General features: G+C 39.0%; 1 protein-coding gene across 1 annotated transcript in view; it reads left to right on the top strand.

Annotated features, from left to right (window-relative positions):
- Positions 1-24947, top strand: part of HECW2 (HECT, C2 and WW domain containing E3 ubiquitin protein ligase 2) — a 163944-nt gene that overhangs the window by 83080 nt on the left and 55917 nt on the right. Inside the window, exons 4-10 of the mRNA XM_017837422.1 lie at positions 7708-7802; positions 11734-11809; positions 13613-13782; positions 15990-16132; positions 19396-19496; positions 20780-22117; positions 23420-23515. Coding sequence (XP_017692911.1) covers positions 7708-7802; positions 11734-11809; positions 13613-13782; positions 15990-16132; positions 19396-19496; positions 20780-22117; positions 23420-23515 — 2019 coding nt within the window. The remainder of the gene's footprint in view (positions 1-7707; positions 7803-11733; positions 11810-13612; positions 13783-15989; positions 16133-19395; positions 19497-20779; positions 22118-23419; positions 23516-24947) is intronic.

The following is a 24947-nucleotide window of genomic DNA, read 5'->3' as shown; positions in this document are numbered from 1 at the left end:
AATTGTAAATTTATTTATAGTTTCACCAAGGTCTGTCAAATTTTTGCTTATGTTTAAAGATAGGCCTTGGATAAGCATTTTTCTGAATTTTGTATTACTGTGTGTCCTCAGTATTGTAACTCAATGTTAAGGTCATTTAATTTATTCCTCTTAAAATCCCTCCCCGTGGATTCAGCATCTTCTGTTTTTTTTTCAAGAAAGTAACGTGTAAAGGCATAGTTTGCGATCTGCTCTATTCACATCAAACAACCTGCAGAAAGGATGGGGGAGAGTCTCATCTTCATGCTAAAAACAGACATTAATTCCCCTCAAAGCATCCAAAATTAGCAAAACAAGGATGATCAAAGGAAACTCTATTTCCTTTAGACAAAAATCAACACAAAAATTCTGTAGGATCTACCCTGAGAAGGGAGAATCAAAGGAATCAACAGTGGCGTAATGAGAAATGAACTTAATGTATTCCAGAAAAACAAGCAGCCTCTGAGGGGAGCGGCTGAGGAAGGGGAGGGGGCGAAGATTATAGAGAAGAGAAGGAAAACACTTGCAAAATACAAAGTCCAGTTCACCATCAGGAACAGCTGGTGTCCTTAAGCTGTCACCTCGAGACACAGTGAGTGGCTCTGAACTGCAGGTGCTCCTCTTTTTTTTTTTTTTTTCCCCTGGGGAAGGAGAAGAAGTGCTATATAGGCATGAAAGGGAACTCAGTCATCTTAGAGATTCAGGAAGGTGAATCTGAGAATCAATATGCTTTATATGCTCTTTCCTTACATAGTAGAGGTGGCTTTCAAACATCCTGCTCTGAGGCTTGCTAAAATGTGAGGGAAGGAAAACAGTGACTTGCTAGATGGCTCCCTCAAGTTTTTTGCCCCGTAAACTACATAAGGATTGCTAAACACAGCTGTAGAGTTTTCATCCTTCTCCTGCAAAAAGAAACAGGTTCAAGGAGTTTTATTCTGAACAGGTGGCAATAGTGTGGAAGTGCACAGTTTAATGCTTTTGCATTTGGTATGATCATCTGGTATTTAGCATGGTATCAGGCTGTTCAGGTCTCCCTTCCTTGAGATGTCAGGGCTCCCTTGGGACATTTTAGTGGAGACAGAGATATGGTGATGGTATTCCTTATGGAGAACAGAGCTAGCAGAAAGATGGAGTGAAATGATCCGTAAAAAGGCTGGTGATAGGAAAAAATATATGAAAGGAAGCTCGAGTTTTACTTAGGACTAGTTGATAACAGCTGCTGCTCATTCATAATCTGCAGTTTCTAAGTCAGTTTTCTGCAATATGGGGAAGGACAGGTTGTGTTGGAGATGCCATGGGAGGGAGGAGATTCAGTATAGTACAGTCACTGCCACACAAGAGGTAACTGTTGGTTATGCGTTTCCATATGTGTTGTGCCCAGAAGTTAAAGGCTGCATGTGTTCTAGTAGGTAAAACAGGCCAGGGGCTATTTTCTGCAGCTGTGAGCAAGTGCCATTGTTACTTGCAGCCATGCAGCCACCCCTTCCCCTGTGTCAGGGGTCACCACTCCACAGTATGTATGGTTGTGTGCTCATGCTTGAGTCTCTGCCATGGTCCTGCTTGGTTTATTAATATGGGCTTAGGCCAAGGGTCTGCTTTGAGACTGTGTTGGCCTTGTTAATTACAGTATCCACAAGAAACACCTTCACCTACTTTCCCTTTGTTGTTATTTATAACCTTTGATGTCATAGTCATTACTGTGAGTAGAATAGAAATATATTGATTTGCATATATTTTCTCTACCAATGCTATGGCTTTATGTCTTGAGCAGTAATCCAGAGTGGCAGCTGTTGGGATTTATCCAGAGACTGCCAGTCTTGTCACATCAATCATTTCCAAATCACCCCTGGGATGTTTGTGGTTAAATTACTTCTGGTGCCACACTGTGATACTTGGATGCAGTGACTGCACAGATGCTGTGTGTTTTGTGTTTAAAATCTCATGTGTGTGGCATAGAATCAGAGAATAGTTTGGGTTGGAAGGGACCCTTAAAGGTCCACTTGCCACCGCAATGAGCAGGAACATCTTCAACTGCATCAGGTTGCTCAGAGCCCCATCCAACCTGACCTTGAATGTTTCCAGGGATGGAACACCTATTGCCCCACTGTGCCAGTGTTTCACTACTCTCAGTATATAAAGTTTCTTCCTTACGTGTAGTCTAAATCTACCCTCCTTTTGTTTAAAACCATTGCCCCTTGTCCTATCACAACAGGCCCTGCTAAAAAGTTTGTCCCCATCTTTTTAATAAGCTCCCTTTGAGTACTGAAAGGCTGCAATGAGTCTTCCTCGGAGCCTCCTCTTCTCCAGGCTAAACAAGCCCAACTCTCTCAGCCTGTATTGTTAGGAGAGGTCTCCATCCCTCTAATCACCTTGGTGGACTCCTCTGGACCTGCATGAGTAGACTATGAGATATATTCAGAAAATGTGGTAATATGTGGTTTTGTGAGGAGTATTCAGTCCCTATTTCCATGAAATTGTAACTTTTGCAGAAATAGTGTATGACTGGAATTGCAATACGTTGTAGCTAGCAGAGCAGATTTACAGCTCTGTTTTTTGTAAAAAGCTGATAGATATCGAAGGGAAAAATATCAAATAATTGAACTTTATATACTTTTAGCTTCTAAGGACTGCTGTAGCAGAGTTGTTACTAGAGATATGAACAGTGTTTAGGTTTTATTAATGGTTATGACCAAAATGGTCAATATCAGTGAATGTTCTATGAATGTAATTCATTACTTTTATCCAATCTTTGTTTTTTACCATTTAAATTAAATTCTGTAAAGGTCATGGTTTTCTCACATGGAATTGTTCTGTGCCTGGAACATTCATCTGTGTAGTGCCCTGCAACCAGTGCCCTTTCAGTGTTCTATCTGGGGACTCAGGGTTATTGTCCCTACTCTATTTATAAACATATTCACTGAGTTAGAAATACTTCTATTATTCTTCTGCTGTTTTTATCTGTTGTCTCTTAACAGCTATTTTTGAGTATCACAACTGAAACAGGATCAAGTCTTGTATTTTTTACATTCGTGGCAAGCCTTGTTGACTTCCTTAAGCACATAATACCCCCAGTGTTTTTTTTAAAGGTTAGACTATAATTAAATGCTTTGCCAAATTAGAGCAGAATAGTCAGTGCTCATGGCTGTAAATAAGGATGTCTCAGAGTGATGGCAAAGTGAGTGGGGCTGGCAGGGATGGGTAAACTCTGTTACCTCCCATTTGTCCAAGTAGTTTCCTTTGAAGCAGTTTAGATGGAGAGACCACTGGGACATAAGCACTTTCTGTTATTGATCCTAATTTATCTAAAAAGCTTTCTGCAAGTCTGCTCAACTCACTTTTTAGGTGGTTTTCTTATCATTCCTTTTGTAAAACAAATTCTGTGATACACCTGCTGAGAGAGATGGCAAGTACCTGGAGGCAGCCAGCTTTGGCCCTTGCATTCTGCTGGTGTGTTTGTTACTGCCCAGTAGGAAGTAATTGAAAATGTACATGCTTAAAGTGATGCAGAGAAGAGAATGCTTAATGTCCAAACAAAATGTAGAGTTTGCTGAACTGTCACTGTTGCTAAGGAAAAGAAATTCAATTGGCAGGACATGCAGAGCACTTCAACATTCCTGCAGTTGTCTGTGAGGTGTTGGATTTCAGATGGGAGACAGATAGGATTTAACACTGTCCCTTTTCCGTGGATTACATTTCCCTTTATAGCTTTGTAAAGCCTGAATGTGAGTGACTTAATTTGTTCTAGTGGCAAAGTTTTCTTAAATAAGTTTCGCAGAACATGCTTTCTTATTTTTCTGATGAGTTCATGTGCTGTCAGCTTTTTCCTCACTGAATGTTGGAGGAGATATGTTTCTATCTGCAGAGAGCCACAGGTTCAGCCTAAGTAGGTTCTGGCATCTGGGCAGCTGCAATGTCCAGGAAGTATTAGCTGCTGGCCAGGTTCCATACAGTTAACTGGGAGCACTGTTGGCCTCCATAGACTGTTGTAACCTGACTAGGATTTGACTTTTTTGGAGGTATCTCTGCCCATCCCTTCTCAATGCAGCGTGATTCCACTTCCAGTATGGGCGTTTCATTTGACTAGGATCTGTCTGGAGCAAACTGTTCTTACAGCAAACACGTTTGCTTTCCTGCATTATCAGTCTTCTGGAAAGAATGCATTCTTCTAGGATTATGTTCATGTGTTTATGTATTCTTAGTATCTTTGTTTCACAAAGCATTATTTTGATGGGCAAAGGTAAAGTATTAACGGCAGTAAAAAAGCAGTTAAAGTGGGGAACTTTGGGGAATTAGTGATGTTTTAAAAGCAAGCTATTATTTAGTGTAAGCTGATCTCTTTAGTATTGAAGAGGCAAGAGTATATGGTCCATGGAGGGAACAGCGCTGTAATTTCATGCAGAAGTTCTTTTGAAATTCAAATGTCAGTGTTGGAGTCCCAGAAACCTTTACTGATTGCAACATTTTTATGTAATAGACCTGAGCTATAAAACTATGGTTATAAGATGGTAACAGCTATTAGCTTTTAAAGAAAAGGATTATGGTTGTACAGAGTGTTGTGATTAATGATCATATATATCACTTTTTATATGGCCGTGTGATAATTTTAAAAGAATTATAGATCCCCCAATTTCATTTTTGGCTTATTTTTAGATGAAGAAGGAATTTATTGTGGTCTGTATGATGTCTGGAGGAATGTCAATTACAACAGGGCATGTGTAGTATCAAGAATAGAGTAATTTCCACATCACCACCCACCCACCTGAATGAAAATATTTTTGTGTTCTGAAATGTCATATTTAGTTTAGTGATACAACAAAAGGTCCTGTGGTCAGGTACAGATGTCTCTCTTTTGCTGGGTTTACTATTAACTTTTCATTAAGGATCGCATACAAAGGAATTTAATTAACCTGTTGAGGAGGAAAAAGTAGGTTAAAAAAAGAGAAGTGCCAGTTTTCGCCCTAAGGAAACACATGAAAGCAAGGTGGCAGGAGAAATGAAGGAAACTGGGAAAAACACTGTCAGTGACTCACATGCTAACGTGCATTTATAGTATGTGACAGTTCAGAGGAAGCCTGTGTATTAATGTGGTGTTGAACACAACTCTCAAAGCATTGAAGTTCTGTTTGCAGATAACTGAACTTACTGTTTTTGAAGAGGTCTGTATATTTATGGGGCCTTAGAACACCTCTCAGTTTACCACTTATAGCTATCAGGAACAGCCAAAGATACCTATTTTCAATATATCTGGAGCTCAGGAATCCATCAGTCATCAAGAAAAACCTCTTCTAATCAACTTTTTGTTCTGATAACACAGTACAAGACATGTCAAAAAGCTAGATTCTCAGCTGCTTTGAACTGACAGGGCTCCTCTGAGATTTCTTCTTCTGGTAACATTGACTGCAGTTTCTAGCATTGATAGCCATGAAAAAGAATCACTTAGCTGCCTCTTATCCTATGATGGGTTTATATTATTGCTGTGTATAAGATCCAGTCTTCAAAAAGCCCATGTTCACCTTGACAACATCTGCATGCATGTGGCAGGTAACTTATTTTTCAGTTTTGTGCTGAATTTCAAGCCCGGCTTCTCCTGTGTTAATCCCATTGACACAATGCAAACAGCAGATCTGCTGTTCCTCTTGTAGTGCTTTATAAAGCCCAAACTAAATCAGTGCTGCTTCTGTTGAGAAGTGGGAGGAAAAAGTCTCCATGTTGTGTTTTTAAGTGCTCTGCTCTTTCTAAATATTTCTAGCAATTAGTCCTCAAGTTTGATTGTTTTTGTTTGTTGGTTTGTTTTGGTTTGTTTTCTTTGTGTTTGTTTGGGTTTTAATTTAGCATATCTGAAAGGATAGTCAAATCTATTTCTTGACTCAAATGTTGTTTTCTTCTATCACCAGCCATATACAGCTATTGAAAAGTACTGTATGCTTGTAGAAGTCATTGAGGGAAAGAAAAATGAGGATGCAAAATTGTAGCATTGCATTTCAGCCTTCAGATGAATGTACCTGTCAGTGTAGTGAGAATATCTGTCCACCCTCACATTACGGACTGTCTATGGATAGAACCAGCAGCTGATAACTTGTCCATTGCTGGGTTCTGTTCAGAAGTGCTGAATTGAAGGAAAATAGTCAGTGACAACAGACTGGATAAACAGCAGCTCCAGAAACTCTCTGAAAAATAAACCTTAGGTTGCAATAAAAGTAAGCAAGGTAGCTGGAAATTGGAAGTCTTGGTGGAATAGTTTATTATCTTACTATGCTTTCATGTAGTCATAATATGTTCTCAGTGTTAATAAGAGGTGCTCCAGACTTGAGTTCTGGTTACTCAATATATGCATTTTACAGTGTGGAGAGTCCAACACTTGGTATAAATCCTGTCAAATTTTGCAAGTGCTGAAACTTCAGTTTTATGCGAGCTAGAAGTTCTTGTGTATCAGTCTAGATATAAGCATTGTTGGTAGATCAACAGAATTGCTCAGTTTAGAAAGAAACTGCAGGTCCTGACCCATAACTTTTAGGTTTGATAAACCTTTACAGGTGATCAGAAATCCTGTCTGCATTTTGAATTTTGCTGTAAAGAAGCTTGTGGTAAATAGAGCATGTTTTGTCTGTCTGTGTGAACTCATCTGTGAGGAGGAGGAAGCGGGATCAGCAGCTCCTCCACCTCCTGATTCCCTGGAGGCACTGTCAGACTCCTTTGAAGAGTTGTTCTGAGGTGTCTCCTCTTTGTTCTGGGAGGAAGATAGTAAATAAATGTTGATCTGTAACTGCAGCAAATTTAAAAATAAATAATCCTTTTTGGCTGAACAGGCTTGCAGGGTGGGTTTCTGATCCTTCTGAGTAGGGATAAGTAGTATTTTATCTTGCAGTGATGAAATACCTCAACCGTCAAGGAATCATGCCATATGTACCTCAAAACCTTATACAAAATATTGCACTTTTGTACTTCAGGGCTACCAACATATTGTTAAACCAAGCAGAGGAACTGAACTGCCAAGACTTGCATACACGTCCTCTGGTCTGTCTGAACTGGCTGCTGTAATTCCTGCCTGCCAGTGGCCGTTGCTGTCTGCCTGTGGCCATTTCTGTACCTCATCAGCCTCACACAGAAGAGTTATCCCAATGGAGAAGGAAAACAGACATTGTTCCAGATAGGGAAAATCCCACAGGATCAAGGGCAGCTGTAATTATAGCTGTTCTGCTTGGCTGGAAGAATGCAGAGGAACAACAGGGGAGGTCAGGCTTCAGTTAAACATAATACTCTTTTGTGTGCCATAAATGCAGTTTAGCAAACAAAATTTTTTTCAGTGGGACCAGAAACATGGTACAAGGTTTACCCTTCCTGTGTTCCAGTATATAAAGTGCTTCCAGCTTCCTTCAGATATACATCATGTTCTTCCAAAGTCCTACAAAACCATCCTAGTGGCAAATGTCTTGGTACTCCTTTTCTGAGGCTGATGATATTGATATAGTAGTGGAAATACAAGTTGAAGAATTACCTAAGTTACACTTTTTGTCTGTTAATTAACAGGAGGACCCAACACACAAAGAAGAGATAACCAGCAGCTCTATTTTTGATTTCCTGTTGAAGTATTTCTGAAGATGGATCGCTGAATGATGGATCCTTTCATTGTTGTTCTTTTGCCTAGGATCGGTTATGAAGTGTTTAATGTGGCTTTTGTTTTATTTCCAGCCGAAATAAAGATCTGTTTTAAATACTACCATGGTGTTAGTGGAGCCCTCCGAGCTACTACTCCATGTATCACTGTGAAAAACCCTGCTGTGATGGTAAGTTTAGCCTATTTGCTCATTTTATTTGTATAAGATGATAGTGTTAACTGTCAAACAAACCTATCAATATAAGTCTCATAGTGTTACCACTGACAAATTTTTTTCAAAAAAATGTCACAAAATTCACAAAACCTGGGAAATGCCTTTCATGGTTTTGTATTGCTTATGGTAAAATAACAGTAAAATATCACTGAGCTTAACTGAGCTCTTTTATGCTAAGAATTTGATTTTACATGCTTCCAGTTTTGATGCTTACAGCTTGCTGTAACTTAACACCATAATAGAAATTTTTCACACTGGTCATATAACTGAAACTGAATCCTTATCCAAAGTCTCCATTTCTCCTTATTTTTAATAATGAAACAGTTGCTGAGATAGCAATTGTTAGTGTAAATGAAACTGGACAAAACTCTGCTCTTGTAAAAATCACTGAATTTTTTGAGTGTTCATATACCACTGAAATTTAGTAATTCCTTGATTATCAAGAAGTATTGTCTTACTGTGCTTTCATTATGAGACTTGTTCTTCTGAAGCACTAAAAGTTTTAGAGGAGTTTTTTTAGTTGTTTAAATAAGTAGTGGAAGAAAAGCCTTCCAGACTTGTATCACGGTGCTTTTGATGGAAGTGATTTATCTAACAGGTTAGCTCTTCAGATGACATCAGGTTTCACAGTGCAATTGATTCATTGATATTAGCTGCCAAACATTTAAGGTCATATCTGTCAGGATGGTGTCCTGACAACTGCAGTGTTGAAGGTACAGTAGCGCACAAGTTATTCAGAGTGAATAACTTTTATTCTGAACTCATGCTTTTTCAGCAGGTGCATGCTATGGTTATGTGATACTATGTGTGCTACACTAGACTTCATATCTCAATATACCAAATGTGTGTGTTTTTTCTCTTAGAATTACAAACGTAGGTGATAGCATCATTTAATTGTCAGATCTTTTTCAGATCTGACTATGAATAATATAGTTTCACAGCAGGCATATGAACTCTTGCTATTTTACAGAAGAAAATGTGCTATAGTGAATGAGCTTGACAGCTACTGTCTTTAATATCAATTTATAAACTGAAGACAGTAAGGGAGTCTTATTTTGAACAAGGGAAAAAGTGCATCTCAAAATAACCCTCAAAATGGGCTGCATGCTGCACTATATCATTACTGAGAAACAGGGTGAGTATACTGAATGGAGAAACCATTTGAACTTGTGTATTTTCTTGATCTTATCATGCAAGCCCCCAGTAGTTTTGAAGTTCATTGAACAAAAGGACATCTGAACTTCTGTCGCCTGAATATGCACTTATTTACTTGGTAGCTGCGTGAAGATATGTCTTTCAGAGTCACTGGTCAATCTTGAAGGCTTTTACCAGCTGTTGCTGTTTAAATTTCTTTCCTTTGAAAAGTAACTCAGGACCCTGGCTATTGTGCAGAATTTACACACCTGCTAGAAGGACTAATTTAACATAAATGTTTTTGTTTGCATTAACAGTACAGACTCCCAGTAGTAGTGAGCTGTTAGTTTCCCTGATGAGAACGTTGTATGACAGTTCAGATGATACTTCCTAAAAATGGCTTATTGGGTTAGATATACATAAGCATACCTATTGTTGAATATTAATACCTCACACAATTTTTGTGGTTTTGGTGTTGAGCTTAAGCGCTGTGCAGTAGACAATACTGGTTTCTCCTGTTACTGGTTGTGTCTTGTTACAGAAATGCTGTTTGTGGAAGTGGTAAGAGAGCCATGGCATTCCCCCCTCCCATTTTTAAGCTGCAATAAATTACCTCCTTACTTGGATCATTCTGTGTTTTTGCTTTACATGGCTCAGTGGGAGATATGTTTCCGGATTTTCTCATACTGATAGTGCATCACACCAGGCATTTCAGTCCATCATATTATTGGATAAGCAACTAACATTCTGTTATGTTCATTTGAACCAGAAAACATAGAAGGCCTGATTGAGTGGTCAGAAACACTGTGTTACACCAGCTAAGGTAGCCTTTGTGTGCAAAATTCTGAGCATGTATGCTGAGATGAAGATTTTTACTTGGCGCAGAAAAAATTGAAATTGCTGTTCAGATCGTAATGAAACAGGAAAAGGTTATATAGGGAAACCATGGAAGTGCTAGGGAACACTGTTACCATTCATTTTATTATAGCTGAATTGTGCACAAATCGTATTTTCTATAAAGGGAAGTCATGATTAGTGATGTAAATTATATGGAGCCCAAGACGTAGCTTGGAAAAGAGGTGTAAAAAGAGAAAGAGGGATAGAATGAGGAAGGCCTTTTTTGTTCATGGGTAATGTTTTTAACAAGAAAACAGTGTGTGCTAAAATAAGCCCAAAAGAATAAACTGGAATACATGGAATTCCTCTGGCCTTACGTGGACAGCATCACTATCACAGTGGGATGCACCCCTTGCTGCTTCCAGAGTGTCTGTCTGTAGATGAGGGGACACTGATCCAGCTGGAATTAACCCATTGCTTTTGATGCCCTCATAATTTTACTGCCACCTGTCACTGCTTATGCATCCATATAAAATCATTGGCAGAATAATGTCATGCTGGGTGGGAAAGGGATAGTTTTGAGCACTCTGGCGAGACACGTCTTGCCCTGGGAAGGAGAAGTGCATGATGAAGCCAGTAAGGAAAGGGAATGGGCTGGTTGGTGGGTGGCAGCACTTGCTGGCACGGTGTGTTCCCTCACAAGAGCACTGCGGCCCGTGGGGATGTCAGGCATCAACGTCATTGTGGTTCCTTCATCACTTTGACTGCTTGTTACGTGTGAAGTATTTGACTTTTTCAGTGGGAGAAATCTGCACATTTTCTAATTCCTGTGAAATTCCAATGTGCTTGCTGATCGTAGTGGGAAGTATTTGAAAGCTAATAATATTAAATAGCTTAAAGCAATATAAAAAGGAATGATTACACGTTCGGTTAATGCAAAGCAGCTTCCCTGCGGCTTCCACAGCTCAAGAATCATTTATCCATCTGGTAATTTCAAACCACTGTTCAGCTGCTCAGGGCTGCCTTACATACTCCATCTATGCACATAGGTGTGTGAATTTTTATTCAGCTTATTTTATTTAATCATTCTATGGATCAGATGGTTCTGTTCTATCGCTGGTATTAATCCCCAGTGCTGTGTTTGGCTGAAACTTTTTCTGTGTCACCTCTTCTGCCTGGGAATGAGTGCAGTGCCTGCCTGGGGAACCATTTGTCTTTAAAGATAGCTCCATTGATGTCTCCATGATAGATTATTCACCTGGATGCACATCTCCTCTGTCTTGAAAGACAAATTCTTCTGCTAGTTGAAAGAGACAGACATTAATACATGAGGAACTTTTTATTCTGAAGTAGTGCTTTACCTAGCAAGGGATTTCAGTAGAAACCAAACCTAAAAATCCGTGAAGCATAAGCTTTTAGACCATGTTTATATTTAGCTATCTGATGCGCTTTTCTCTTTAAGAGGAGCTTTTGTTCACAGATCTGAAGGCTTTTGTTAGTCTCTCTTTGATCTCTTTGCTTTTTTTTGTTGCACACTAAATTATCTATTTGTGGAAAGTGACAAAAATTCCATATGCTGTCACTGGCCAGCTCAGTGCTTTGGTATGTATTGAAAATCCATACTGTTTTTCTTATTTTACAAAAGGGAAACTTGTAAAAAAGTGCAGGTTTTTTCTGATTAATAGTGTCTGCATGTGTATTAGCCCGTACGTGTCCTGTTTGGAAGATTTGAGCTACTGGTGTATTATCACTGTGTGGCATAAATAATAGATATTTTGCTATAAACAAATGCTGAGCCTGTCTGTGGTAATAGGCAGTAGTTTGTCAGATCCTTCCCTGGCATGCTACCTAAAACTGCCTTATCATCCTCAAGCATGTACAAAGCAGATGAAAACTTTTTTTTTCTCCTCTTCAGATGGGAGTAGAAGGCACGGATGAAGGTGCTTCTGGAGCCCAGCACTCTAGGAAGTTAGTCAGCTTTACCCTATCAGGTAAGAAACAACACTACTCTGTGTTTTACAAATTACTGTTAAAAAAGAAACTAAATTGCTGTTCTAAATAACATCAAAGATGGAACTCTTTTCTTCATTAGCCTCTGTAGGAGCACACTCTAGTGGCTTGAAAGGTGTCATTTCTTTAGAACTTCTGTTTGTTGAAAACCAGCCAGAATCACGAATCTCCAGGAGTGAAAGAAATGGATTTGATGGATCCCAGCATGAAAAATTTAGAGACATTTCCAGTTTGCACATGGGACAGTTCCTCTCAGATTGAAGAGTGGAAAACATAACCTTTAACTAAAATGCAAGCTGGTTCCATCACTTTAAAAAAAAGCAATAGCTGCAAATGGTGGTTTAGAAAGGAAAAAAAAAATCTTTACTTGTAACAGAGCTAAGCTGTCACTACAGAGAAATAGCTGTAGGGGTGCAGTCTACCAGCTTCACTTGTTTTGATTAACACTTTATTCCAGGGAAGTCTTGTGTGAGACTAAAGCATGTTCAACTTGAGCAAAGACAGATGAAATTTGCTTCTGAATCTTGAAGAGCTGACAATGAAAACATTTAGAGATAGTAGAGGTAGAGCAGAAAAACCCACTGCGTTTTGAAATGGCCTTTCAGCAGTTAGCTGAGATAGAGCTGATAAGTCGTACAGACTCACTTGGAATATTTTACAAATAATTGTTTTTTGAATTCTGAAAAACTTGTTTTCTAATAGATGGTTATGACTCATTGTGAGGAGTCGTACAAAATTATTTTGAAAGGTGTATTGACTGATCAATCTGTGACATGTTTCCTCTAAGGCTTTTGGTTCTTCACTTGCAAATTACTCTTTATTTCATCATGTTTCTACCGTGTGGCTTAATTCTGGATATTAGGTAGTATTTCTTTTTTTACCGAATCCACAGGCATGACAATTTTAGTGCAGTGAATTTTGCCTGCATGTATAAATTGTATGTGCCAGTTGTGTTAGTCAAGAAGACTGCATGCCACAGTACCTAATGGAGAAAAACACACAAGTCTTGTGCTTTAGCAAACCTACAGAGAAATATTTTACAGTTAAGCTTAAAATCTACTATTATGGAAAAAACCCACTCTTTATTTTTCTTATTGGTGAAGCTTGCACTATCATTGAAGTCCTTACTCATGAGAATATGCTTCTGAGGAAATTACTGTTTATTATTGCAAGTTGCAAGGGCTGCAGTTCTGAGGTTTCCATAGGAAGAAAGCAGCTTTTTCAGAAAACTTTGCCTCCTTTTATTTGAGATAGGTGATCTTCTTCTGAGTTGGGAGAAAGTGGGCATCATATTCCAGTGCAGACTTGATATTTACATTGATTTTACATTTATCAAAGACTGAACTTTGAGAAACAGTTTGAATTCACTACATTACCTCCGATACAGTTTTTTATCTCTTCTCCTTACCCAGAAACAAAACAAGTATTGTATGATTTATTTTGGGGGAGTTCTCTCTTTCTTTTCATTCTTTGAGTGGAAATACCTTACATGTCTTACTGAGGAAAGTATTTGTGGGTGAGCTACAAGTTTATGCTTTTCGTTTTACAAATAACTGTGGGCTAAAATGTAAATGAGGATGTTGATACCTTTCTTCCTTATATTCTTTTGGGAAAACACTTGATTTCCTGCTGTACAGTGGATTCAGTTAATGTATGAGTAATTTCAAGTTGCTTTATTTAGTAATTTATAGTGAACTGATTTCCTGGGTAATATTTTAGGAATACGCAACTTTGTGAACTGGCATTAATTTACTCAATTCCTTCCTTCTTGTTTTGCTTTATAGATATTAGAGCAGCTGGACTTAAAAAAGGCATGTTCTTCAACCCTGATCCTTATCTAAAGATGTCCATTCAGCCGGGCAAGAAAAGTACATTTCCTACTTTTGCTCATCATGGCCAGGAGAGAAGGTCGACTATCATCAGTAACACGACTAATCCTGTTTGGCACAGAGAGGTAATGCATCCCTTTTGAGAGCTGTCTGCCAGCTGATGGAGTGTATCAGGCTTGCATTTTCTCTTCATGCATTAGTCCTTACCCTCTGAAAGCTGTGAGCTTATTTTGTAGCTAGTTATTTAAACTGACACAGTAATTGCAGTAATTTTAGGAACCGTGTTGGTGAGAGGTATCATCTGTGTATTAAAGCTGTGTATTTAAGCTGCACTGCTGAGAGGTTTTCATTCCCTTCTCTGCTAAAAAAGGGCTGAACTTGCTTAGCTGCCCTGTAGATTTCTTGAAAATGCAAAAATAAATTAATTAAAATGGATTATATGTTGTGAGAAGACCCTTTAAGGAAAGTTACGGTATATGAGCATTTATGTTCAGTGACTGCAACAACTGTTCATTTGGAAATGATATTTTCATTATGCATAGCAGGTGGCAGGCTTTCAATTCTGTCAGGCAGAGGGGATGCTCTTTGGTGTAGCCCCTGCTTGCACTGCTGTAGGACAGAAAACCCAGGAAAGCATTACAGCACCACTCAGCAAGGAGGGGGGGGAAAAGGCAGTCTGGCAGAAGCCACTTTTCTATATGTGTCTGTTTTGGGTGAAGTGTTCAGATCTCAGAGAAAGAACTCAGTCAATTGTCACTGAGTGCAGAAGAGCCAGGCTGTGCTTTTGAGGATAAATGTTTATGTGGGAAACAAGGTGAAAGTACTGACACAGCACTTTCAGGACTGGCAAGCAGCCTTCTTGATCTGCGACTGTTTTCTAATGATGCCTGTACTGTGATGAATGTTAATGTGTTCTTTAGGAAGATGAAAATTGAGCGGGCTTTGGAAAATGTTCCCACAAATCATGATCAAACCAGACAAGCAATAAAGTAGAACAGAGCAGGGCCAGCATTAGCTCTGCTCTGGGGTGCTTGGTTGTGGGACAGACTGTAGATGTGCCAAAGTCTTAAAATCTTAAAAAAAAAAAATAAATCAGAGTTCTGATCTCTAAATTCATACTTCACCCTTGTCTCTGTCCATCCATCTATACAGTAGTTAGAAAGAAAATTTACTCTTATTTTATCCCCTTTTTTCTCCTCCAGTTCTCCTTGGTTTTGAAGCTTATTAGAAAAGTGATAATATTCAGTGGTGCACACACTGTATCAGCTTGCTTTAGCTGCTGTATCTTCCCTGTAGCAATGCTCTGACAACAGCAGATATGATCCCATTACATATGCTGTCCTAGTGGTGCAGAATTGATCCTGTTTTCCATCTAATACTTTCTGCAAAATAATTTGCAATATTATAGCAAACTGAGAATGACAATTTTTTAAGTTCTGTTTATCACAGGAACCCAGCTCTGATAGTTGTGCCAGCGTGAGGAAGTGTTTTTATTCCTGACCCAGTTTAATTGCTTTTTTTGAATATTTTTATCTGATGTCTGCAGCTGAACTGAAGAATTCCTCCTTTTGTTTCTTATTCAATACATTTTTGGCTACCTTTTCCCCTTGTAGAGAAAGGTAGAAGAAAGAAGAGAGTAACTGTGATATTACCAGACATCAAGAAGTCTTCTGTAAATTAGAACCATGTTGTTTAAAGGCTGCAAGTGCAGGAAAAGCTTCTGTGGGAACTTACTGAGAACACTTGTGAATGCTGGGGGAAAACTCCATAGAAAATTCTTCTCCTTTAGTTACACCACATCTGAATATATATCTGTATATATTCTGTATATCCACACTGCCCTTTTGACTTCCTCTCAGTGCATGCAAAATTTAATGCAGAGAATGGTGTTGGAAGGGAAGTTCTTCCAAGCAGAGCTTGGAGTGAGACGCTTACTTTCTTCTTCCTTCATTGGCCTGGCTACTCTTCTATAGCCTGACAGTACAGCAAGGATTCCTTCTATTTTTGCTTCCTACTATGCAAATGAAAGAAAGCAGTAGGATACATGGCTTTCTCCTTTCTGACCTAGACCTGAAAGTGCTTTTACCTGGTGCAGTTTCTTACTGGGCAGTTCTTTTCAAGAAACAGGTAAAAGGTTATGGGTAACAGTAAAAAGCTGGTGACACATGAAAAAATGCAGCACTTAATAAGTGATGTTGACATTATTTTGCAATATTATTTTGCTGTCATCAGTCATTACTTTTGGAGTTCACTGCACGTAGCTAGTACTTTGGTACATACTTTCTGAATAAAGGTGTATTGATACGATGTCAAATATGTTCTTTCCTTCCAGAAATATTCTTTTGTTGCGCTTCTAACGGATGTCCTGGAAATTGAGGTTAAAGACAAATTTGCCAAGAGCCGTCCGATCATCAAGCGCTTTCTTGGGAAGTTAACCATACCAGTTCAGAGACTATTGGAGAGACATGCAATTGGGTAAATTAATAGATTCTTAATGCTAACTTGTTTTGATCAGGAAGACTCAGCATCTGGGATGCTGGCACAGAGCAGCCTTTCTGGCTTACTGGCACAGACCAGCAAATTTTAACTACATCTGTAGTAAGAAATTTAGTAGTAATTTAACAACTTTATTGCCTGACTGGAAAATGTTAATATTTCTAACCTTGTCCTGAATGCATGTACACATGTTTCTGTTTGTGTGTGTCTATATTTCTTTACATAAAAAATGTTATTCTCACAAAAAGTGTTACCCTCAGGCTAAGTAGTCCAGAAGCAAGGCATTATCACAATACTACATGATTGTGTGCAAATTTTTTAGAAGGAGCAGATTTTATTGACTGACTTCTTTTGCAGTTCAAATATTTTTAATGATTGGTTCAATAATCAGAAATTTACTATCCTTTCAGCTAATTGGCCAGCACTGCAAGCTGTGACCCCTTATTTTTGAGAGTGCTCTTGGTACTGTGCAATTAAAATTGCCTTTTGCTATGAATAGCACATTGATGGGACTCAAAATTCACCTGTTGTGCTATTTAAAAAAAATTCTGTTCATGTTTTGATAGCTAACTGTTCTGGTATAAAGATGCAAGTTGCCTAGAAACTTTTAAGATGGTTTATGCCTTATGATGGTTACTGGAGGGGACTGTAGCATCCCCAAGTGGGTGACCCAACGAGGCCATATGCACTGAGAAGAGCTTGAGACTTGGTAATTAGGCACTGTGGTGCATTGCAGGTGTGAAGCCAGGTCTGCAGGAGATGTGTGCAGAAGTGTCATTTACATTCAGGACAGCAGTAAGTGTAGAGGGTATTATTTTGTTAACATCTGTTTGCATATATTTGCTCTATTTGACAAATTAGAAAAGAATAGTTCCTTGAAAGACAGTGGGAGGAACTGAATTATTTGAGTGCATTTTCTATAGGCTCTGACTCCAAGTCTACTAAAGTTAATGTGTCTCCCTTAATTAAAAAAGCTGCTGGATGAGGCCAATGAGGAACGATGGTGAAATAAAATGTATATCTTCTTCCCTGAAAGCTTAAGGGCATGGCAGTATCATCACACTTTTGCACAAAAATCACAATATAATCAGCTGGCCTCCTTTTTCACAGTTATTCCCATCAAAGTAACAAGTTGCATAAATGGAGAAAATCAAATTCAATTTGAAAAGTTTTCAGCTTTAAGTTTAAAAGTAGTGTTTACACTGGTAAGTAAACTAAGAATAAAATTTTAAGAGTAGCTTAAAATTTTCATAGTGCCTTCTGATATAGATTTTATTAAAAAATATTTTTAAAAAAGCCTGCCTATTTTTTTTGTAGCAGTATCCAAGAGCAGTGCAGGTGTATATACAATCTAACTTTTCTAAGAAATGCTTCATCTTTGAGTTTCAACAAATTGTGTTTAGTTGAGCAAGCAACTTTTTCTAATAAATTTGCACACTGCTATACACTCAAAAATAGCACTGTGATACAGGCTAGTTTCAAAATCTAGCACAGGGTGTTTATTCCTTTGCTAAACACCAAAATGTTTCTCTGCTCTGGGATTCCTAGGGCTGTGATTTTTGAAAATTACTCATTTGCTGTGTTCATCAGTTCTTGTCTGTGTTTTTTCAAACCATTATTCTGGAAGCCATTTCCTGATTTCTTCTCCATACTTCTGTTCTGTATATGTGATGTATCAAATCATTTTAGGAAAGGAAAGACAGTATAATAAATATAGGTAAGTATTTGGTTAGTTTGCCATACTGCTGTTAGAACTGACATTAAAATGGTTTTGCCTTTTCTTCAGTAATATATTTGTCCATTTACAGTTTCTATGTAAAGATAGACAGTATTTCACAGAAGGTTTTGCAAAGTAAAGTAGTGGTTAATATAGACATGAAGTAGAAATGTACCAAATGTACAAGCAACTGCTAATTCTCTTGCACTTTGTTTTTGGTTAAGCAAGCATAACACCATCATTCTGGTTATATGAATGAAAACGTGAAATGCAGAACCAGCCACTTTTAGACAGACTGAACTGAATTTCTGCCCCACTTTTAGCTGTCATCATAGCTCACAAGTGTGTGTAATGAAGTGGCCAGTGGCTTTTTATTTCCTGGAAAACACAATAAATGACCATGAGAATCACCTAGAATTGATTCAGCTGAATACAGAGAAGGCATCATTCATGCCATGGCTTCCTCTAATCTTGAATGGCCTAGAGTAGTATAAAAGCTGTGGAAACCTCAGATGTCTAGCTGAAGGATTGTAGATGAGTTCACATCCATCACATCATCACATTCATCACATACAGAGTGATGAATCTGTGACAGGTCCTGGAGACACTACTGTAATAGTTTAGTGTCCTGCGGGCTGTAGAGCAGCATGGGCAGAGGAGGCTGCTTTGCCTTATTGTGTCCACTCAGGGCTTCTTTTGCTCAAAGTTTAAGCCAACAGCTGCAGCTTATTTCAATAATAGCTGCACTTGTTTTAGTCTGTTGCTCATTTTGCACTAGGAGTGCTCCCAGTAAAGGAGAGGTGTTTATACCAGTATAAAGTTATATGCATAAATAACAATAATTTCCTGAGAAGGTCTTCAGTAGCTCCCTCTTCTCCCTTCAGCTCCCCCAGATGTGGTGAGGGGGGTTGAGGCTGTGAATTCTGGCTGTGCCTAAATAAGAATGTATAGCCTAGGATCTGATCCTAAGTCTCAAGCTGATACAAATGTCTAATCAAATCTGAGTCCCACTGAATTCAATAACTCTTAAGAATGTATCTGAAGTTAAATCTAAGCATTAATAGCTTTTCAAAATCAGAATGCAGAAGTGCATTATTGAGTGAGAACTGAAATATGAAGAGACTATCTGTGACTTTTGTATATAGTAAAAACCACAAGGGGGCAGAAAGGTTTTGTTAATTATAAAACATTTTGGTTTGGGGGAAGGAGGAGGTTAGGGGGGATCCTTTGCTGGTTTGTTTCTTTAGAACTTAAGATATTTAGGGATGTGTAAGAAATGGTGGGGTACAATGTGTATTTGGAATTGATAAAAAATAGTTTTTTAGGCTGTTTTATCTGTTAACAAAAGATATTTTACACCATTGTTAGTGTTCCATACAAACCAGAGTATGTGGCTGATTTTAAGACTGTAATAGAAGTCACCTCCTATCACACTGTCACTTAACTGATAAGAGTGTCTGATACAAAATACTGGAAAAATAAAACCAGTTAAAATTTAAAAGTCCCAATATCTTTGGTTTTGCAGAGACCAGGTTCTCAGCTATAATCTTGGCAGAAGGCTCCCAGCTGATCACGTTAGTGGGTATCTCCAATTCAAAGTGGAAATCACGTCTTCTGTTCACGAAGGTGAGAATTTGTCAACGATCTGGATCTCCAGATAGTTGAATAGAGAGAGTTTGTATGTATTTCTGTGTCTAGGCTTTTCTGTTGTTGCAGAGATAATATACTTTTTCGATTGTGTACAGTGCCTCTATTATAGACTTTTTTCTATTGGGATTCAGTGTTTAGATATGTCAGGTACTGCTTTGGAGATGGTAATACCAAAACACCCAACACTTGGCATATTGTTTTTGATTTGTTAGATTGATTCTAAATTAATCTACTTATGATTCTCATTTTATGGGATTGATTGGGTAATCAAAGTCACTGTTTCTCTTCAGTCTTTAACAGCCTGGGCTGAGATAAGCAGTTGCAAGTAAGGTTCTACCTGTGCTCTGCTCCTCTTTTAGTGTACATGCAGGTCACTTTGCCCTGTTCCTCTTTCACAGGGCTCTGTCCTGCTTAGAGCCAAGAATATCTGTTAGGTTATGAGAATAAATGCTTTCATTTGGCAATTACTTTATTTCCCTTTTGTCCTGTTCTGAAGTAAACTAGCAAAATAATAGTTGTAATAATTAGCTGTAAGCACACTTACAGCTGGGTTGTTCATCTCTATGCACGTCTGATTTCCATGTGGGCTGTCACCATCTCGTCTCTAAAGTGAGGTGGCTTATTTTTGTTTCCCTTTGGTATGTATTACCATATTATTATGACTATTATTTTATTATTACCATAGCATACCTAATATCTCATGAACATTATGCAAGTAGATTCCCATTCTTTACAGTGGAAAGTCCTGTAAACTAAATCAAAATAAATGCTGTGTATAAAATTTGGTATCTGTACACAATTTGAGACTCCTCATGTGATCTCAGATGCTGGTTTGCATGCTGCTAAGGGTGTGATGACAACTGATGTCAGTGACTAGCTTTATGTAAATCCTACTTTTGGAAATGAGAAATACATTGTGAAAAATTGATTCCATATTTATGACACTGGCTTTACTGACAGTTTGGCAAGATGCTTGGCAGTGCTTTGTCTTAGAAAGCAAATGGGAGTCCTTTAAAGTCATACTTCACACTTTCTATGTCCTACAAAATAGTGCAGACTTAAACAGAGAAAATTGCTGTTCCAATGTTGTAGATGCCTCTGATATTTTCATTGAATTTCCTTCCCTTAGTTGTCTAATTGAAATAAGCAAACATCTTGAAAGATGTGCATTTTTAAATGATTTCAGGGATGCAGACAAAGGAGAATGAACTGTATGTTGCTGCGTTGTGTTTCACATTCAGTCTTTATTGTCTCTGCAGATGCTTCACCAGAAACAGTTGGCACTTTGCTAGGAACAAACTCTGTAAATGGAGACTTGGGGAGCCCCTCTGATGATGAGGACATGCCAGCAGGACATGATACATCCACAGTGTGTTCCAATGGTCCAGTGTTTGAGGAATCTTCTGGAGATGCAATCCTAAGGCACTCTTTAAGGACTAGTAGGACTCTGGAAAACGACCAGGACGAGCTGACCTCTGGTGCTTCAAGATCATCACCTACCAGAGGTCGCCAGGACTCACTAAATGATTATCTGGATGCAATAGAACACAATAACCATCCCAGACCAGGGACATCTGCCTGTGGTGAGCGACCACGTGGAGCCTCCCCAAAACTGAGGAGTAGTTTCCCTACTGACACTAGACTTAATGCTATGCTTCACATCGACTCAGATGAAGAGGAGCATGAGCTACATCAAGACCTGGGATTTCCGTCTTCCTTGGAAGACGATGGTGGTTTAGTAATGCTTAATGGTGCTACAAGAAATGTTGAAAGAAATGGTGTGAGTTCCTCATCAGATCAGGTAGTGCAAGGGCCTGCAGAGAATGAAAGCGTTTCAGCCTCTGATGCTCCTTTGCCATCAGCTGATGACCAGCAAGAGACTCTCCCAGAGCTTCTGCCGTCACAGTCGGCAGGACCTGAAAGCCTTCCAGATTCCCAAACCGAAGCACCAGCAGACCAGGCTGGCAGCGAGTCATGTGCCGCTCAGGAGGCAGAGCAGCCTCCCAGCACTGCGGACACGGGAGCTGCTGATGCCGCCGGTGGGAGCAGAAGGGGTGTTAGTGAAACGGAGTCCACTGATCAAGGGTCTGAACCTTCCCAGCTGTCATCAGAAACTGAGCAGAGTGACCCTGCTCGCACAGAAAGCGTCAGCGAGGCCAGTACCCGGCCGGAAGGGGAGAGTGACGTGGAAGGGGCAGACAGCTCTTGCAATGAGAGCGCGACTGTGCGGCGTTCCTCGGTTGAAATGCGGTGTTCTTCCTGTGAGAGTGCCAGGTTTCCTGAGACTCCAGCCTTTTCTTCTCAGGAGGAGGAAGAGGGAGCTTGTGCCACTGATGCAGCTAGAGCTGAGCCAGGTGCTGAAACACAGGACTCTGCAAGTACTTCTGGTTCTCTGCCTGCGGTACAGTTACCTCAGGAGGAAGTACAGGAGGCTGAGGCAGGTGAACTGCAAGACCAAGAGGAAGCAGAAGAAATCTGGCAAAGAAGAAGAAGCCTGCAGGCAGCAGCTGCCCACAGCCAGTCTCAGGAGGAAGAACCTGAAGGAGCCACAGCAGCTTGTGAGGGTGCCACAGCACAGCTTGAAGGAGCTACTGGAGGTAACGACTTCAGGAGGCACTTTCTGAAGTGACCTTTCTGCAGCCAGTAAAAAAATACTGCAGAAATTAGTGTCTGAGAATAAAGATCATTAATTTCTCATTTTTTATTATATTTCAAGATTTTTCCTTTGAATTTATTCCCTTCTTCAAGAGACTCTTGGGGTTTTTTGATGTAACAAAAATTCAAACCTGAAATATCCAAAACATGTTTATTTTGAAATTGGATATATTTTAATTCTTAAGAGAGTAGTGAGCAGGATGAAGAGGAGGGAAGAAATCCAGAATATTATGCTCCTCACTAATACAAATGGTAATGAGGAGTGACAAAACTCCCAAAATGTGAAATGCAAATTAGAATTTATATTTGGCTCTTAGCTTTTGAATGTTCATATATTAGCATTAAAACATGAGGGTAATCAAAAGAAAGTGGAAAAGAAAAAGAATTGCTTTTTGGTCGTACTTCAGGCTGTTTATCTTCCCTTTCCCAATTCCTTTTCTGTGTAGACATCCTAGCACACTGGAACCTTGAGAGGAGAGGAATGTGTTACCCAAGTTAACGTTGTAAAACTCTTACTGATTTTAAAATTATTTTAACAATTGAAATTTTTCTGTCTCACTAAAATCACTGAAAGTAGAAATGTATCCCTAGTGGATTGTTTCCAAGCACATTTAACAATTACCTGTTCAGTTTCTTCAGGGATTGAAGTGTATTTAATCAAGTGGGTTTCTGAATGCCTCTTTTTCATAACATATCAAGAGTTTTGGGATCTATTAATTCCTTCTCTTCATGAACAGCTCATTGATTTGAAGATAAAATTTTTGGTATTTATTTCAAATACTGTCAATATTTTACTGCATTTTCCAGATATTTGGGATGCTCTTTATCAGTTGTCAGATTGCATCATGTTTTGCAGATCAGTGTGGCTGCAGCAAGGGAGGTCAATGGACAGTTTCACCTCCCACTCGTAAGGAGTGTTTCTGAGTGGGCTGGGTGGAGCTTTGTCCTGGGATGTGGCTCGGGCACATGCTGTTTCTGTGCCCTGGTTTCTGCTGCTCACAGGTAGATGCGGCGTATCCCCAGGGATGACACGTTCAGGACCAAAACTGAAGCATATCCGACAGAAATCACTTTCCTAGAACTGTCAACATAACTTATTCTGACCCCACAAATAGATGACTTTTAGATACACCCTAAAATATCATAGTCCTGCAGAAGCTTTAATGTGTCTTGCTCAGTTTAGAGGCAACTCCGAGGCTTCCCGACATTGACCGAAAAATAATTTGTGGGTTTTCTGATTCCAGGTTCTCCCGCCAATGGCCATCAGCCCTTGAGGTCTCTGCCTTCGGTACGTCAGGATGTTAGCCGGTACCAGAGAGTGGATGAGGCTCTACCACCAAGTGAGGTTCTTCATACTTTAATTGGGGGATAAGGTGCCTGGATCTCATTACTGAGATCTCCTTGCATTTCTTTTTTAAATGTGACAACTGAGAATGAGCAGCTCAGAAGTGAGGAGTGATAATGATTAAGTCTAATACTGTTATTTTAAAAGGCATTGTGCTCAGTCTGCAAACTCTCAGGATATGTTGTGATAATCCCACATGTTGTATACAGACTTGCTAAGTGTCACTTGTGGAGAAGTAGGAAGGCACTGTGCTGCCTTTTTGGTATGCAGTGCACAAGGGTAGGGAGGTGAAGTGATACACTTCATGAGGCACAGGAAGGTGTCAAGCACCCTGAAATCTCTGAATACTTGTATGGTAATGATTTACAAAGAAATATATAACATCTTTAATTGCTGCAGATTATGCATTTTTTGAGCCAGTGTGAAGATCTTATATTAAAATAAACCGAGATATTAAGCAACAGTTAGATGAGCCTAAATGAACATAAAAGTTGTAATTTCTCTAATTCATATGAAAAATACAGTGCTCTCAATTATTGGACTGATTCACTTGCTTAAACTTTGGACAGTGGAAATCTATTCAGTATTAGGTATTTAAAGAAAGGATCCCCCAAAAGGCTACACAGCTAATAGAAAAGCATTGCATCAAAGCAAAAAAAGCCAAAGAAAGTTAAATTCAGACCCACTGAAATCTGTGGCAAAGCTCTGTTACTTTAAAGGAGTCATGAATTCAGATATTTAGGAAAAAATGAATAGATCCCTATTTCCCAGTATGGTATGGGACTGTGCTCTGTAATTGGAGCGAGTAACTGGAAGGAGCTTAATAGCAGAACACAGATATAACTGTGTGTGGAAAGCCAGGATGATGATAAGGTTGTACTCCCTGCTGCTTCTGTTATAATCAGTGCTAACAGATGTGCTGACAGACTAACAAATTAGTCCTGCGTGTTAGTAGTTAATTAACTACCACCTCAGTACACAAATCTTACCTTTTACAAAAGTGTATCTGGGAGCTGTATATTTCAGTTGCGCTTTTTATCACTTTTCATACTGAGAAAGACAGAGACCATTACAGGAAATAAATAGTCAGCGATCGGTGTAGTGAGAAATACACAGTTCCGTGGTTTATACAAAGATAACTTTTTGCGTTTCGGAAACAAACTGCACACTACAATAACTACTTGGAAAAACTGTTGGAATATTAATGGAAAAGGTTTGGCTGGGATTTTACAGTCATACATGGGCATGCATGTACCCATTGCCCCTTTACAGTCAAAGCCCAATGCAGTCTCTATGTAAACTATTTGTTTGCTAATATGAATAAAATCTTAAATACTAATTGTTGCCTAGATTGAGTTTTTCTCTCCAAAGCTCTGCTTTCAGATATGTCGCAGTTTTAATATTTAAATAATGAAAAATTAGAGAAA

The sequence above is a fragment of the Lepidothrix coronata genome, unplaced genomic scaffold (assembly GCF_001604755.1).
Source record: "Lepidothrix coronata isolate B3197 unplaced genomic scaffold, Lepidothrix_coronata-1.0 Scaffold7, whole genome shotgun sequence".
Taxonomy (NCBI): domain Eukaryota; kingdom Metazoa; phylum Chordata; class Aves; order Passeriformes; family Pipridae; genus Lepidothrix; species Lepidothrix coronata.
The sequence above is the reverse complement of the archived record's forward strand: the minus strand, read 5'-3'. Positions and strand labels throughout refer to the sequence as shown.